Source organism: Mastacembelus armatus, chromosome 5 (genome assembly GCF_900324485.2).
Source record: "Mastacembelus armatus chromosome 5, fMasArm1.2, whole genome shotgun sequence".
Classification (NCBI taxonomy): Eukaryota; Metazoa; Chordata; class Actinopteri; order Synbranchiformes; family Mastacembelidae; genus Mastacembelus; species Mastacembelus armatus.
In genome coordinates this window covers 12,284,880-12,303,297 of record NC_046637.1, presented here as the reverse complement: position 1 = coordinate 12,303,297, position 18,418 = coordinate 12,284,880, and the positions used below count along the sequence as shown (strand labels likewise).

The 18,418-nt window shown below is 38.5% G+C and overlaps 1 protein-coding gene across 2 annotated transcripts in view; it reads right to left on the bottom strand.

Moving 5' to 3' along the window:
• Positions 1-18,418, bottom strand: part of ca16b (carbonic anhydrase XVI b) — a 97,329-nt gene that overhangs the window by 15,812 nt on the left and 63,099 nt on the right. For both annotated transcript variants that reach the window (XM_026306406.1, XM_026306407.1), the window contains exons 5-12: positions 13,565-13,660; positions 11,385-11,451; positions 9,060-9,217; positions 7,742-7,934; positions 3,618-3,802; positions 1,150-1,258; positions 993-1,042; positions 165-906 (exon numbers count right to left, since the gene is read on the bottom strand). In XM_026306406.1, coding sequence (XP_026162191.1) covers positions 165-906; positions 993-1,042; positions 1,150-1,258; positions 3,618-3,802; positions 7,742-7,934; positions 9,060-9,217; positions 11,385-11,451; positions 13,565-13,660 — 1,600 coding nt within the window. The remainder of the gene's footprint in view (positions 1-164; positions 907-992; positions 1,043-1,149; positions 1,259-3,617; positions 3,803-7,741; positions 7,935-9,059; positions 9,218-11,384; positions 11,452-13,564; positions 13,661-18,418) is intronic.

Below are 18,418 nucleotides of genomic sequence, written 5' to 3'. Positions count from 1 at the left end.
TGGTGTTTACAGAATTCAGCTTTGGAGAGATGCCTTGCCTTGTATGATACCCAAAAACAGAGAACAGGGATTAGTGAGAATTCAGAAAGGATTTTTCTTTTTTGAAGAACTGTAAGCAGAAAGAAAATGTGTCTTATCTGTGTGATAGAAAGAGGTCTGCTCACCAGTGTGGATAGAGAAAGGCCAGAGACTTTTCCCATCACTGCTGATCTTTGGAGACAGTGTGGAGCTCTGGGGGATCTGCATCTCTGCACTATCATTATGAGGCTCCTGAGTGGACAAGGCTTTTACATCTGTGGGGCTCTTCTCTGTGTTGACCAACTGCTGACCACCAGTGTTTGCACGCATTGTAGTGCCTTTGACTGTAGGGTTCCCTTCTCCTTTCTCTTTGGCTGTGGATGCGGGGGTGGGGATTAATGGCTCTTTGGCCACAGTGCCATGCCCTTGCTTTTCCTCATTATCAGGCCCCGTTTTGTTCTTTGTCTTCTTCTCATCCTCGCCCTCCTCCTGCTCTCCATCCCTATCATCCTCCTTTTCCTCCTCCTCCTCACGTGCAGCCTGGTTCTCCTCAGATGGAGAGTCTGTCTCAGGACCCTGGGGTGCTACCTGCTCAGTGCTGGACTTTGCAGGTTGGGCAGATTGGCGGGTGGGGTTTTGAGTGGCTTGTGGCGCCTGTGTAGGCCAAACAGAACTAGGCAAAGAAGAAATTACCCCTCCGCCAACACCCAAGCCTGCCAGCAAGGTGCTTGTCACCACTGAAGCCACCGTGGCCTGGCTGCCACTAGAGGAGGGGCCCATCCCTGTTGCCATGGAGACAATGGAAAAGTGGATGCCAGAGGACGTCCAAGTGGAGGAGCCAGAGCTTATGGGAGCCATGTCTGCTGAGGATGCCGGGGAACCTGTGGGCTGAAGGAAGACAGGTAAAGAAAAAGTGATTATCCAATAAGGCTAGTCACATGAAAATTCACACTGCCATCTTCTGGTCAACTTACCATCCCAGTCTTCACAATACGAGACCCTTCAAATATTCTTGTTGTGTTAGCTGGAGAACAAAAGATGGAAAAACATTCATCAGTCATCATTTCATGTGCTTAAATTGTAGCAGTGAATTCGAAACTCATGACTGGCTGAAGGGTTTGGTCCAACTACCCGTGAACAGCAGCGTCTGACTGAAATCACTGCGCAGGTCATGCTGGCATACTGCTTGCACTCTGAACAGGTATAGGACGTCAGGGGACACATTAGTGATGACTGCTTTCTGCAAGAGGAAAGATGCATATACATTTGCAAAAATATTGTAAATAAAATTGTTGTGAAAATACATTTAAAAGGGTGCATGCTGTTAAAATTAAATAAAAATGAAATGAAAGTGAAAAATGAAAAACTATGCTAAGCTACCCTCTATGACCCACAAGTTCAGTGCAGTTTTGAAACCTCATTTCCTGCTTAATTTAATAGTGTTGTGCAGTTTGCAGATGGTTTTACTTATATTAAAATGGTCTTCAGAACCGATGGATGATTGCCTCTGGTATTGCAGAGCTAGTATTTTTCTAAAATAATTCAGACAGAATTGTTGAGAGATAGAAACTGAAAATTGAAATGGAAATGAAGTGGGCAAAATAAGAAAGACCGGCAGCAGAGAGTGAAATGGAGAGAGTACTGTCTATAAAAAGACTGATCGACTATATTTATGAAGTGAAACTACAGACAGATAATCTCATCATATGATAATGACAAACAATTTACATTAATCTGTTATTTTAAACAGTCAGTCCTAAAATTGTGCCAGTCAACTCATGAGTAACTCATCATTCAAATAAAGGTTTTAAGAAATTACTTTAAATGAGATGCCTAAGCTCCTGAAGCAAGTTGGTCCTAGTAAAGAACTCTGTGTCATCTTATGTCTCATTTTGTGTTTCACACAGTGGACCACAGAATACAGAAAATGAAGACTAGTCTGTAGAGATATAACAGCCAGGGGACCTCAGGGTGCAGTGTGGCTGATGGGAGTTAAAAGGTCTGTAATATAGCTGAAAAATGGCAAAAGCAAAAAGTAAACAAGCAAAACAAGCCTGACTGCATATTCTTTTCAACCTGCTCACCCATAGATAAATTGGAATCAAGGAATACCCAGAGTTTTGCAATTAATAACTGGTTATTAATTAACATACAGTCAACCAGTAGTAGTCAGTACTGCAGCAGCAATACAAGATCCCTCACCAGCTTCCCATGACAAACATGACCAAGCTGGGGGTACTGCTACCAAGGATTTGAGCCAATGTCTGTAAACTAGTGGGAGACTGGTTCGCCCCTGCACGTGTATATCTAGAGAGGTAGCCATGCAGACTGTGAAGACATCTGGGGGTCAGTGGGCTGCACGGCTGGGTGTTGGTTTCCCACAAATGAAAGTATATTTGCCCAGAGAGAAGAATATATAGCGTGAAAAAGAGCAGCACTGTAGGTGTAAACTCCTGCAGCGTGAGGATATATTTCTGGCGAGACAGTAAATGTTCTGAAAGAGAGATACAGTAAGAACTGAAGTAGTAACAATGTTTAAAGCAGATGAGCGGAATTATATGATCAGTGGTGTCAAGAGCTGTCAAGAGATCTAAAAAAACTATACTTGCAGAATTGCCTGCATTTGTTACTAAAAGAAGAAAGTTCCATGTTCAAAGAGCTGCCTCTATTTCCTGAACCTGGACAAAATGTTTTTTGTTATCAAATAGATTAAATAGAATAGAGCATATAGTTCTTTAAGCTTAAGTTATAAGCAATATCTGACCCTATAACACAGAGAACTATATCAGAGACTAATTAGAATTTAAACCAGGGTTTTTGCAGGGTCAGGCTTTGCCACATTAAATGTATGACTGGTTTAAGACTACATAGAATGCAGTTTTATACCTGTTTTAATATCATATGCAAAATATGAAAGTATTACTGAAAACCAGCAATAGAGACAATATGGCTTAGAAAAATTTATTAAAAGCTTTTATAGCAATAAAAAAAACCTCAACGTTTTGCTAAAATCAGCTCTTTTAAAATCGTAACATTCCTAGCTACTGTAGGAAGTTGACAGTGTTTTGCTAAGGTTTTATTGTTCTGATTCAACAACCTCCGGCAGCACAAATCAATTGTTGCCAAAATCCAACCTTTATTTTGTATGTGTAGGTGTTTAATGTCTCTTGACAGGCAAGACAAAATATTTAATACTTTTGTAACATGCACAGACCCTATTAAATGATGTTAAAAAACAAATATAAATATTCAAAGTGAGAAAAGGCCACAGCTGCATTTGTGAACACGTTACACATATATCAGTTAGACTCGTCAGTGTGTGTGACAGGCTTGTGTGTCTATTCTTAGACAGTTGAGTGACAGAGAGTGTGGGGGCTCTCATATCAACCAACAGCCACACGCAGAGTTCATCACAACCTGTCACCTTCTATACACACAGTCATTGATCCAGTCACCCTCTGATCCTGCTAGACACATCTGAGGCTCTGCAAACTAATCAGACCTGTTTAAACCACATCCATCTTAAATAAAAAAACAAAAATGTAGCCAGTCCTGGCAAACTGCCTTGATCTACGTGAGCAGTTGACAATAATACTCACCATGCTCTGGTCCCCCGTCTTAGTGAAGGTCTTTTCATCAGGAACATCAGGCTTCGTCCAGCTGTAGGAGACCATGTAACTGGTGATGGGCGGGTGGTAGATGGTCAAAGGGCGCTCCCAGCTCACCATCAGTGCTGTCTGGTTCAGTGGTTGGATCTTCATGCTCACTGGGGCACTGCTGCACACTGAAAGACCAGAAAGAGGAAGAGAGTATGAGGAAGGAGGAGCATGAAAAGAAAAATGACATCAGTTTTTCACCATCTTTATTCAGCTAGGCGAAAATGACAGACTGGCTGGACAACTCCTTGACCTATTTGTGTCTGTTGATGTGTTTGAGCAAAATGCAGGTTGCCTTTTAACAAGCCTATTATTACTGTCTGTTGTTGACATGACTCAAAGCCATTTCCACTTGAGAACTCTGTGCTAGATAATACAGTAACTCAATAAGAAAAACAGTCCTAGAGGCTTGACTGGGGTCAGACACAACCTCAGGTGTCAGAATAGATTGCCTATCTGGACACTTATGTCTTTTTCAACATTGGTTTCTACCTTGTATCTCTTGCAAATAGCCATGTGTAGCAGTAAAGATGCAACACAGATAATATAGCAACTTCCTGTCCGTTCCGAATTTTTAAAACCCTGTCTCTGCAATATTAAAATGCAGAAGGGTGAAACAAAAAATGTAAATCAGCCTCAAGGTGGCAGTGTTGGCTATGACATGGATACTTACAGCAGGATATGTCAGTATTAGTAAGGGACAATCTGGACATGCTTCTCAGCACATCAGGGCAACAGCAATCAGGAACTAGTGTCAACTGACTGTGCTCACAGGGTTTCTGCCAAATTGAAATTGTCACCACAGTTTTTTCCATTTGCACAGTGAAGACATGGTGCAAATTATGCACAATGATATGTGAAGGGGAAGCAAGGTGGAAGGAAATCAGTCAGAGGGACACAGGAGGGGTATAAGACAATAGCATGAAAATCTTGGGGTGTTGATGAAGTGTGACAGGTGTGAAATGCATTATAACCCGTCGGGTGTTCGTTGTTAGCGTGAGTAGCTCAATAATGCCATTGTTAACACAGTGTGTTAACAATAGCTGAAGTCATTGTCGTGGTTTTACTGCTTTCATCATTGCTGTCATCGTTTTCACTATCAACACAGATACAATGGAAACAACAGTAGGTGTACATGTTTCTGTGATGTTGAGATTTCTGGTTTGTATTGATGATAATAAAATTTATTCAAAATAAGTACACCAGCTTTTCTTATGTGCATACTGATGAGCAAACATCACATCTCTGTATTAATTAAAAACTTCACTGATGTAAGCCATTTTATGAAAAGCTTTTAATATAATGGCAGATTGGCAGCAAGATTAATTAGCTCTTCTCCAAAACTGTTCAAAATTTGTATGCAAAAGGGATTTTGTCACATCATCTCAGGTTCAACTGAAAACCAGAGCTTCAACTGAGATACAGTATAAATCAAGTCATTAATAGTGCATAATGTTTCATCAGTGGCAAAATTAATCAACTTGATAGTATCTCTATAGAAACAAAAATATATTAATTTTTCTGTGAACACATAGAATAACCTTCGAAATAAGACTCATAGTGGTTTCACCTCAGTCTGCAATAGCACTCAGAGTAGAGCATGAATCTTTCTCTTGGCAGCTTCTACCATGAAGGGGATGAATTGACTGTTGTCAACAAACAGCAGTTCTACTGCTTCCTGCCTCTCAAGGCTGTACAATATGTTTTAAAGAAGCTGTGTGGTGACATTGGAATGACTATAAACATTTCCTGGAAACAAAAAAGCAGCTGATTTTAACAGAAATAATCATTTTTGCTATACCGTATTTTGATGTGAAGTCAAGTCATGTGTCATCTGAGGGCTAATTATCAGCACAGTAACCACAGTAATTCTTTTCTGACAAAGTGAGGATTCTTGCTACAACTAACACTATACAGTAGTCTACAAATTATTACATTCCATTGGACTACATTAATAAGTTTGCATTAATTAATGGATGAGTCAAATCAGGAAAAAATTAAATAGCAAGTACTTTAAAAAATTACTCAATCAAAAAATGCTAAACATGTCTTGGCTTCCTGTTTTTCTTCAGGTGTGCTCATATGTAAATCATTTCGATTAACACTTTTTAGTTTTGTAAGTTGAAGGCATCCTTGTTTACTCTTGGAAATTAAAATGGTAATTTTTCATCAATTGTTGTATTATCATTGTTGTAGACAAAACAACCAGAGAAAATAAGCAGCGTAAATGACAATAAAAAAAAAAAACTAACACCATCTGCTAAATTGACAAAATTCTAGATCAAAGATATATTAAGTATGGTCTCCGTGTGGGGAAATGGTTCAAATGCACAGAGTGATAGAGCTTGGTTTTACACATGCAGATATACAATATATGAGCAAAAAAAGTAAATATTCCTCTATTTATCTTGCCATTATCCCTGTACAAGGAATTAATCTTCCGCAGACAAACTAATCTACAACTTGTATTTTGCAGCAGAAAGGTTAGCTGTGTATCTCTAATGGACAAACAACTTTCATGACTATAAATGCCACAGTGATGAAACATTCAGTAAAGGTGTGGCCCTGGCTCTCACAACATTTATAAGCAACGCCATCATTTACTGAGTACAGATAAATGCTCGCCACCCTTCCCCCCCACATAACCTTGACAGATGTCACTGCTGAAGATGAGACTGACACAGTTTACTCCCAGCACCTCCAATCAACTAAATATTCTTACATTTTAACAAAGAGAAACAGAAGTGGGAGAGACAAAGAGAAAATTAGCAAGGGGAGGGGAAGTGGGAAAAAAAATGAAGAGATACTAGTCCACATTTATTCTGCCTACTGATATAATGCCACAAAAGCAATTTCACAACATAGTTTGTATGGGTCTATTTTAGCTGTGCCACATATTAATGATGATTGCTGATCGGCCCCGTTAGAGTGCTCCAACTTCATCACAAGCATTCCCAATCAATTCTCCTCACCAGACACCAACAACACCACTGTAAGGAGCAGCAGCCTCCCTCATTAGTCTCCATAGCTCCTGTACTGTTCTGCTAAAACAAGTGCTGCGAAATGCATGCATAAAAGAGAAAGACAAACAAAAATAATCTAATCAAACCTGCATGGTGCCTGCGCTTGGCATTAATATGTTCTATGAGACAAGAATGAGTTACAATGAGAGAAGCACCTATTCTGACAGGCAAGCTTTATCCAAAAAGTTTTTGAAATTTGAACTGTTTACTATTGTTCTGTTGATTTATTTATTTCATAGTGGGGTTCTTTCAGTAATTTTTTTTTCTACCAAAAAGAAAAAAAAAATCTTTTTTTTCTGTGGTCCTATTATATTTACTGACCTAATGATTTGAACTGGGTCCTCTAAATGTCTCTCCATGCTGAGCAGCTTTTTCATGTTTAATCACACTATCAAGCTACTATATCATTAATAATTTTTACTGCAGTCTCAATGTTTGTTTTGTGACAAGGAAAAAAAAATGTGCTGAAAGAATGAAAAGCCAAGTATAGAAGATGATACAAATTCAAATCTCAAGTTTACATATCGTGAACAAATAATATCTGCATCAAATATGAAGACCACCATGGGAAATACGAGTCCTGTGCAATTAGGACCTATTTTTTTCCAGAGTTCCTTTGACAAAATCACTCCCATTTATATACGCGAAAATAGATCATTTCTATATATGATGTTTCAGTCAATTAAGACAAAATTTGAAGGTTGTCAGCTGCAAATCTGCATAAATAATCAACTAGATAGATTCACACAGCCTTTGGTAAGATTTTGAGTAACATTCAGATGGTATGTGTGTTATTTCTGATATCTGACAAAACCCTGGCCTACAGCTTGTTTATTATGTAATCAACCCTTAACTGTAATGCTTATGTCCATGCCCTTAGTGTGAAAGAACTCTCACTACATGGAGTATTCTAGGCAGCATTTCACAGGAACTAATAAGGTAGTAAGTAATGATTGCAATTACAGGAGCTCCTTGGGTTAAACCAGTCTTACAATAGTGCAAACCTCAGAGAGAATCTGATACCGTGCACAAAATATAACTTACCTCTTGAAGCCTCAGTGCTGTGAGGGCTTCCCAGGACCTCAGTCTTATCTTTCTGCCATGCGCCTTTCACAGCTGACTTAAAGACTTTCCTATTATCCAGGTCCTGCAGGGGCCGGAAGTTGTTTCTAAGGTATTCTACAGACTTGACATGATCCTGTTGCTCTGTTGTAAAGATGGAGTAAAAGGCCTCCAGCTAGATGGAAAAAAATAAATAAATAAAACGGAGAACAGCTATTATAACAAATTTACGTGCATTTGATACTACATGCATGCGTGTTAAACAATATATTGCACACAACTGCATTTGTAGCCACTTGCAAGTAGCTAACTGTTCACAACTGGAGCACAGTATTTGCAAGAAACATTCACACCACAGGCACTAGCAGGCATGGACCTCAATCATCATCCTGGCTACCTACCGGGCTGTAACTTCTCAATGGGGCAAATTTGTGGCCATTGATTGCCATGAATGATCTCCTGCCGCGTGCTGTAATGACTACACATTACAGATACTGTGGAATCAATGTGTCCTATGCGTGCTTGGAGAAATGAATTACAGGTTCATAAAAGACTATCTGTGAGCGTCACAAACATTGTAGCGGTGGTCAATATTCTTGCAGCTGAAGTCATTTCTGAACAAAAGATGTGTCCTCCTGTAAGTTGATAGAAATTCCACTGAGCCCTGCAAATTTCTACAGTACAGCACACTCCTGAGGATATGCAGCTGGATAACCCAAGAATTGTATGTATAAGAAATGCAGCATAGAACTGTGTATGGGATCAGCAAAAAGCATGGGCCATGATTTGGCATACATTATCTCTCAGCCTCACAATGGCTAAACCAATCAGGGGAAAGCAGTTGTAAAGCACATAGGTGAGTCCTGTAAAATGCTACATTTTTCATTAAACATATGTTGAACTGTTATTGCAATCATTTAAATTAATGATCTTGAACAAGTTTTAACAGTACGTAACAGCCTCCATGTGCAACGGTATTCTGTTTAAAAGCCTATAATCACTGTCTCAAATCAACTCCATGATATATAGTATGTCTAGGAACCATCTTACATACTCAAATGCCAGTAATTGACTCCCCCTACCTTCTTATTCATCTTCTATATAGACAGTTATGGTTTCATATGCAGAGGAGTTGAGGAGGAACGAGGGAAAAGGGAAGAAAAGGAGCGGTAGATGAGGGGAAAAATTGCTTGTGCACTGACACTGTGGGGCAGCAAGTGATCCACTGACTATGTGCAAATGGGATCTGACTGTGTGTGAAGAATATAGCTGTCTGTGTGTGTGTATGTACTGAACGCACCTGTGAGTGTGACAGATACACAGGCCTGGAGAAGACGATCCACTCCACTACCTTGCTGCAGGGTGGTGTGGTCAGAGAGCCAGTGTATCGGTAATAACTGTTCACTGACGATGGCAGCAGATCTCTCAGGATGAATGACCTGAGGTTGGTCTCCTTCTCTGGGTACAGCATGAGATCAAAATTTGTCAACAGACAAGACTTAAAAACATAGTCTTCTGCAGAGCTAAAAAATACCATATCTTTCTTTATTATTCTGCAAAATCCCAGCAAATCTTGAGTTGCATTTACACCAACATTTACAAGGTCATTTCAACTCACTCTCCCAGTGGCATTTTTACTGCCTTCCTAAAATCTTCACTAGTGGAATCATCGTGACAGCAGTTAAAAACCTCACCACTTGTTATCACTTTGGCCAGATCTCTGTACTCAGATGGGAGAGGAGCAAAGGGAGGAGAGTCTGATAAAACGGCCAGCTCTGACAGCTGATCTGTGGCTGGGTGGTAGCGTGCTCCACACTGTGTAACAACTGTGGCATGGGCCACAGGGATTAAGACAGATCCAAATGATTACTGGATCTGCTCTGTGATCAGAACAAGGCAAGGCAGTGTTAAAAGAAAAAAAAAAAAGAAAAAAGAGGAATCGGTTCGTGATCCGGAGGAATAATCTTTATCTCCTGCAAATATGCCATCCAGCTTATGCAAGTAGCCTTTTGTTTTCTTTGAATTATGTGAAAAGCCCAAATAAAACTGAATTTATGTCAAATCTCTCACAACTAAAGACCTTATCTAAAAAGAAACAGGGGTTTGTGTGTGGTTTGCATTAGATAGGACAACTGGGGCACTGGAAACCTCGCCAACCTTAAATTCAGTATTCACAGCCTTCTCCCTGCCTTCAGACAGTGTACGTGCCCTATCGCTCATTGGCCGCTGAGATGCTGATGGATGGATGACTGTGGGATAACGAGCTAGTGGAAAACCAACCACCCAAACATGGTGGAGGAGGCGAGGAGCATTTAGCAGCCAGCAGGAAAAGACTCTTAAAACCACCACACCCAAACTCTTTCAGCTGTGAGATGAAAGATACTGTCGTGTTAGCACGAACATCTGTGTGGCTGTTCAGCTGGCATTTGACCAACCTCAGAGTTCAGCCACTTTTGAAGACCTATAAGATTCATAAAATGATCCAACGTGTATGGCACCCTTCCTTTAGTGAGGTTATATAGAGAAAGAAAAGTGGAACTTAAACAAATCTGTGAAATGAAAATATCAGGTTTTCCCTTATGTCTCCTTCCTTTCTTATTTACAAAGTTAGGAAAGTTTTTTCCAGTACTCAACACAAAGTTATAACCTCATCAGCTCATATTGCACAGTGTCAAAAGTCTATCTCCAGAAAGTATGGAGAGTGGATTTATAATTACAAATGACTCAGTGAAGCCCGGCACTCGTCTGGTGAAACTAGCATGGCTACAGAGCAATTACTGTACGCTTCTATAGATCATCATCCATTTACATGTCCTTGTCAGCGTATGATTATGATCACATAAAAGACTATCAGCAGCAGGTTGTAAAACAAGTCATAGGTGTCTGTGTAAACAGAGCTGCTGTGTCCCCAGCTGCAGTAAAGGATTACACAGTCATGCTAAAACATCTGCTTATGGCTTGCATAAGTCAGGCATGCAGTGAAGCCAGCACAGCAGCAGTAATTTATGACAATATGCCATAAAGAATGGTGCCACGACACACAGAGCACAATAGATTAATTGTTTAAATAAGATTATGAGCCGCAGTCCACAAGAGCATATACATGTTCATCTGACTCAGACTAAAACAAAGTGTTGTCTAATTGAGGTTCAGATGTAATTAATAGTTCTGTCTTTGTGAGTGAAGCTCCTTGGAGGTCTCCCACTGTGGAGTTACTAGCAAGTGAGAGGCGGTTTCTTGTAAATTTTACCTCCTTTTGAAGTTAAACACAGCTCATATCTTGTGTTTAGGCAAATTTAGGATAAAAAAAAAAAAGAATGTTCAAACCCCTGAACGCAAGAACATCAATCTTTCCTCTATGAACAGGGAGGGGCACCATGTCTGCGTTATCATGAGGAATTTACCTCTAGGATCAAGCAAAACAACAACGTGAAGAGTGATTTTGTATGGAATGATTGCTTTTGGAATAACCCACATTAACTTAATTCCCACAGTAATATTTCATGTTAAGGAGATTTTAGCATGACAGATTAAAAAAATAAAAAATAATAAATAAATAAATAAATAAACAATTGCTCCATATAAGATGTAGATTTGGTATGGGGCTTACTTTCTCATCACTTACCATGATGCACAACTCCTTTCAGTCCCTGGATGATGGGGTCCACAGCTGGATTGTCGTTTTGCCCCAGCTGCAGGAAAAGTGCAAAAACAATGGATTACAAAGGGATTACAAGCGTAGAAGAATAATCTAATGCAATGACTAAAGACGATCAATAGAAAGAAAATACAGAGGTAGACACAATAAGGGGAAAAAATTTACAATAAAATATAAGGCTATCTTTTCTAATGTTGTGCTACGTAACTACATTGCAATGTATATTTTTGCTACAAATTATATAAACAAAAAAGTCCATGATATTTAATCTAATAAATACATTGTTTAGTACTATTTTTCTTGAAAAATGTATTTATTTACAATTTTTACATCTAATGTCAAGGTGCCACTGTACTGTCCTCCACTGTAATATGTTGAATAAATTACTGTTACACTTAGATTCTATCAGTACTGTACCCATGTAAAAAAAAACAAACAAAACACAAAGATCACAGCTGTGTTTTCAATTTGATAACTTTCACTGTGCTTTTCAGGTTTTGATTTTTATGAGACGTTGTCCAAGTGATGACACCACAGCCTTGGTTTTATTGTGTAGCTGTTGGTATCCAGTGTCATCTCCACATTCAGGGACCATTTGGCTTACACTGCTGCCAGGGGACTAACACCAGTGTCGAATGATTCTTCTTTGTCTCTTACTTCTACTGCTTTTAATTCTTTTTAATGACTGGCAAATATTTTTCCTTCACACATTCCACAATATCCCCAATGTCCTACTTAAGCCACAAGACTGGACTGAACAGCGTTGGAACAGGGGGACCAATCTTCCTCACTAAACATTAATTCAGGTCAGTCAGAGGAGAATTATTGTGTGGAACTGAATGCTGAATGTGGATAATATGCACACCTTAGAGGCCATTAATAGGCCTTTGGGGAGCACAGGAAGAACTCTCATTGATTAGAAATGGTAAATCTGAGCCAATGTGTGTGCGTACCCACTTAAAAAACCTCGCACTGTAAACTGCTATTCAGCGGATTGTGTAAGGTGGTGCTAATTGCAGTAAGCAATAGGGCTGTCAGGACCCAGCGGAGGCATTTAGGTTCTCATACACACGGTTCATCACTGTCTAAGGGTAGACCTACATTGTGAACATCTGTGTCCCCATTCTAGCCTCCCTCTGCCTGAGCAGTGACCCTTGTACATATACTATTAAGTTGAATGTTAGTACACATTGATCACCTGCCATTAACTGCAAAGATACAGCTAATAGAAAATAAGACAGTGCTGCTAGTGTATGCGTTTTCACTGTTCATAAATCTTGATGTTTTTTACAGTTAATAGAAATTAGGATCATTTTTGTCCACTCAAAGCTTATGTGTGCAAACCTTCAGAGGACAATTGATAGTATCTCAGTAGGAAACCTGTAGTCACGACAGGGGGAGAAAATTAAAAATATTTGTCTGGTCCCCCAAGATCTGGTTGTCAGCATTTGGTCGTGTCAGGTTATTTAATTTCCTATCACAAAGCAGGTGCCACAGATCATTTTTTATAAAACTTAACATAACATGTTATTCAGATGTTCATATGTTTAGTATTTTATTAATCTGACTAATATAATTCCAACTATCTGACCTCAGGTCACAGTTGCCTCACATCTTTTTTCCATCCTACTTAATTCCCACAAATATTCTCCTAATGCTGTATGTTTTACTACTTTCCTATCATTTCCGCCTATTCTTTTATCTACTCGCTACACAGACTCATATTCCTGGTTTTGTAAACTTATCTTGCCCTTTTATGTGGATGCATTAGCAGAGTATATTTTGAACAAGACTAAGAGTGCAACTATGATATCAGTTCTGAAGAAAACAGGGGTACTTTGGTATAACAGTGCTAACATACTCAAAATGATAACATTTTGATGTCAAGCAGGTGTAATCTTTACCATGTTCGCCAGCTTGGTTTTGTGTGTTAGCTTGCCGTTTTGCCCAATTAACACTAATCACAAAGTACAGCTAGGGCTAATGAGAATGTAATTAGTTTGACAGGTATTTGGCCAAATATATTCAAATCTTTCACTTAATGAAAAGTCAGGTTCTCATCAAAGTGATTACAACTGAACTAACAGGAGTGTATTCATGGTTTTCTGCAGATTATATCTAATCTTGACCTCCAGACCTGTCCTTACCTCAAAGAAGACAGCCATGGCAGCAATGATGCGTCTTTCCTTGATGGCAGCGCTGAGGCTGTCAAAGTCATCTGAATTGTAAAGGTAGATCTGCATCTGGGATTAGAAACAGAGCATAAACAGCTTGAGGAGTGGTCAAGGAGAACTAACAGTCCTGTCATCAATCACTTCGGACAGACTGCTGAGGAGCTGATGAAAAGCAGTTTTGAGGGGCATAAAAGAGGGTATATTTATCACTCCTATAAATCTCCCATAATTTGTGTCGTTCCTTTTTGTGTGCTGCCATTCCTGGAGGGTGCTAGAGAAATACAGCATCCCATTCCTCAGGGTGACTGTCCTCACAGAGACAATCAGGAGCAGACAGTAAGAACTGAAGGAATGTGCTTTTTTTCTGTTAAGATCTAACAGAATGGTGTCATTCTAATCACTGCTCTCAAACAACCTTAAATCACCCATAACACTGCTTTTGATTTCAGAACAAAGCCTAGGATGTGTGGTACAATTCACACATCGCTATACACAAAATACATCATATACCTGTTATGACTCTGGTATTCTAAGAAAGGAAAAGGAAAAAAAAAAAAGTTATTCCTACCATTTAAAAGCAAACATTATTGTACTACTGATCAAAATCAGTAACGATTTTAAAAGTAGCAATTCGAGCTGTCCATCATCTCACCGTCTCAAGCATTAAATTGAAAAAACTCTTTCATGTCACTGAACCAAGTTAATTGCCAATAAAAAAAGGCCCTAGATGTTGGTTTAATTAAAGGGTATGCATGGCTTTTTTTATTTTTTGAAAGGAAGGCTACAAGAAAACTCCATCCACAATTGGCTGTGCTAACCACAAATGCAAAAAACCAAAGTAAATAAGCATATAAATAAGGATAAATCTATTAATGTACTGCAGGCCTAAAACAGGTACAAAATGACTCAATCCAGATAATTTAAGTGAATCAGTTTCCTTCGGAGTTACTTTAACTGCAGCCTTTAATAGAACTAATTTGTTGTGTGAGAACTCAGCAAGAAAGAGCACTGGCCATTCATCACCCTTCAGATGTTATTAACTACATTACCCAATTAAGCTGGCCCCCTTAGGCTTCATTTACTCACTGAGATTGGCTCATGTGACCTGCTGTTGTTAACAGCACACTTTGGAAAATGTGATATTGAATTATCAGAGCCTTTCATAGTAGCCAATAAAAATAAATGTTGCCAAAAGCGATTTGAGCCACTTGATTGCATGCTTCGTTTCACTGCATGTTTTTGAGCTCTGACACAAAATTCTGTGTTGGAATAAGCTTCATCGACAGATATCACTTAAAGAAGATTATTTTTGGGAGAAAGGACAGGTGGTCTGACCAGTCTTTAGGGTGTCTTAAAACATCTAGAAATATTCATATATATTTGTTTCAGTCACTACAAAATACTGTTGTACAGAGAAATATGTAAAGACGTCTGAAAATGTTGAGTGCCAGTAACCAATGACAGCTTGTGAGAGACCAGAGGGAACAGGTGGAAACTAAAGCAAGAAAACCCTGAGCTTTATAATTTACCTCCACTTTTCTCTGTAGAGTAGACAGCTCATGTAGTCCACATCTCCTGAGCCATTCTTTAGTTTAAATTCAGTTTATAGCCCTAATTTTTTTTCTGTTTTCTCACATAAATTGAGTGCACACACATGCACTAGGTGCTGGTCTGCATTCCCAAGTTCAATTTAAGCACAAACAGGTGAAAAACAAAGTCATGTTTGGCATGATTTCCCAGGGCAGTAAGATTTTGTAGGAATACAAAAAATACATTTCTATGGAGAGACCTTAGATTCAACACCACATTTTTTTCTTTTTTCTTTTCATTATACTACTACTATACAACCATATTGCTGTATCATATTGTAAATGGGTAAATATGATTAGCTAACTCCAAATCACACTTAACCGTCCACCTTATTCATTCTTTGTTCTTCTTACGAAAAAGCTAGAGCACTCCTTTTAAGAAGCAAAACGTGTCACTAAATTTGTACAGTGGGTGCTATTGTGTTGTGCTAAAAAAGAACAGCATAAGATGTTGGGACGGACAGTGATGATGGACTGTCACTAAACATAATTATGCTGCATTCATTATCCATGTATGCTTAAAAAAACATTTTACTAGAAGACTTTTATTTATGTGAATTCACTTATTTATTTCACAGACAATACCAGTAATACTAATGATAACACAACATATCATTCAATTGCATTGAGGAACTGAATAAGTACCTGGTGAATCTATACTCAACCTGATTCCAGTATTGTATACAAAAAGACACGTCCTTATAAAAATGTATTCAGTATGTGGATCATGTGACACAGTTGCTATGATAGCTGCTGTGATTAATTACACATCATTCTTTTATTATTTAACAGAAAGCACTAGATCTATGGTAACATGGTAATTTAAGAAGATACATACTTACAGAAAAAATGTCAACAAAAATGACAGCTTCATCAATTCTGACTGCAAGATTTCGATATTACTTCAAATATTTAATTTAAACCTGAACTATTAATGGTCTTACTAGGCCTCCAGTTCATTGTCTGTTTATTTTCCAAAACTACTGACGGGCTGTTGACTTCGTTAGCTCCATGCTTCACCAACCATGGCAACAACTCCTTCATTAGGAGGCATTTAAGGGTTTTGTTTTGGGTCCCCTATTTAGTTGTGCTGTCTGTATTTTTAATGTGTCTCTGTATGTGCTTGTATTTTCATTATGTTCTGCATTTGGTTGTACTTCTCTATTTACATAACACTTTATTATATTTCCTAAATTTTGGAAATCAATTCCTTAATTATCAGTTTGTGTTGTGTTTTGCCATCAGTCACAGTATCCATCACGATTAGTCTCAAATATTACTGTACACTCTTAATCAAGAGATGCTTTCAAATGCTTTCTCTTTCTGAATTGTACAATACTGTACAGCCATACTAACACTTCATACATCTGCAGTACTGTGTGCAAAAGCATACCCTTCCAAGGTGTGATTTGTAATCCATGTATAATTAATCTACCCTTGGTGACACCATAATATATTATTAGGAAAGATCTCCCTATGGTACCCTGAGGCAGAAAAAAATGTTTCATTTTTCATTGTGCTGTTTGAGCGAACAGGTGGCCCATCTATCGATTTCCCCACTTCACTCCCATGAAAAAGACTGGTTAGATTAATGTCAAGCTTAGGAGCCACAGGCTGAGCAGTCCCATTGTTTTTTTATTTATTTATTTATTTTTTAACATGAACATGTTACCTTGGTAAAGCAGCTTCATAGCACAGGGTCACTGAATTTATCTTTCCCAGCTCTATACCAATGTGTCAACTATATTTGTGTTTACTCCACCTTTTAAACAGGTGGGGTATACAATTTGGAGATTTATTCTTTATTGTAAGAGCAAATGCTTTATGCTGTGTATTGTATGCGACTCAGGGTTGACTGTGACTCATTTGGAGTGCAGAGATAATTAGACAGCAGACTGGAAAAACAGTCTGTCTGAAAGAGACAAATAAGCCCTGAAGCTCAACCTCCAAGGTCATGCTTCTTAACTCTCAAAGAACAAACCATCGATGCAACAAAACAAAAGCCAACTTGGGCTATGAACGATCACTGGGTACATCAAATATAAACAGTTTGAAGCATGTAGAATTTTGCTTTACATGTAGTGTCAGATATCATATAATCCCAAATACATCAAATTCTGTCAAGGCATAAACATAAAAAATGAAAATGCCACATGTTTCAGGGAGGAACAGTTAAATGGCCAAAGGCTAGATCCTACATAACCATATCCCCCTCCAACCATTCATCATTTGATTTCACTATTTCACTTTCTGGTCTACAATGTGAAATAATATATCATGTTTGATACATGCACACTGTCCTACTGATAAAATAATTTTTATAAAGCAGACCTCCCGCTCTGCAATTTCTTTGTATGTGGTGCACATAAACATAACATAGTTTACAATAAATAAATACAATAATTTTTTGCTGATCTGTGGAGGGAATATCACTTTTTGTACTTCATAGTATCAGTACAGACTACTGAATTTCTGTACTGGCACTGGTAAAGAACACCTCTATGAGTGTATATTCTGTAAATTCTTGGCCATAATGTGGTAAATTTGTGGGAACAGTTTTGCATAGTGTCACTTAAAAAAAAAAATCTCATCAAGGTCAACCCTATCTGGGTTGCATGTTTTTGCCGGGCATGTTAAAATAAATGACACAAAAAGAGGGTTACCTATCATTTGGATTATGAAGAACAAAGCAGATTGTCCTTTGCATTCAAATAGCAGAGCCTTATTTGTGATCTCTACCATGCTTTCAGCAAAGATTGAAGCAAAGATTCAAAGAAAAGAGCATCATCCTTTCAAGCACAACAGCTTTGGAATCCACTTTGACATACAGATCATTGAAAAAAGCATGGTGTATACACAGAGACATGCTAAGCTACAAATCTATATCTCACATCTATAAATGATGGATCTGGAGGGCATAATTTTCTTGTTTCTCGCTCAGCTTCCCAAATTGGTCATTAAAGTGAATTCCATCATGTTATTTAGAAGTACACCATCAAAGGCACCATATGCACAACAGCTTTATAATGGCTGTATATAATCCGGTGCCCTTTAACACTATACTGAGCACAAAATGATGTGGCAAAAAATAAATCTAATTACTCAGCCTTTCAGTATCAAAAGCCATGCCTGGAAAGAGGGATCCAAAATCAGGGGCAAGAACCAGACAGCAGGACTCTCACTGCATGTTTGGAGATAGGATGGACAGGCATTTCCCATTTTCGCAAACAGTAATATT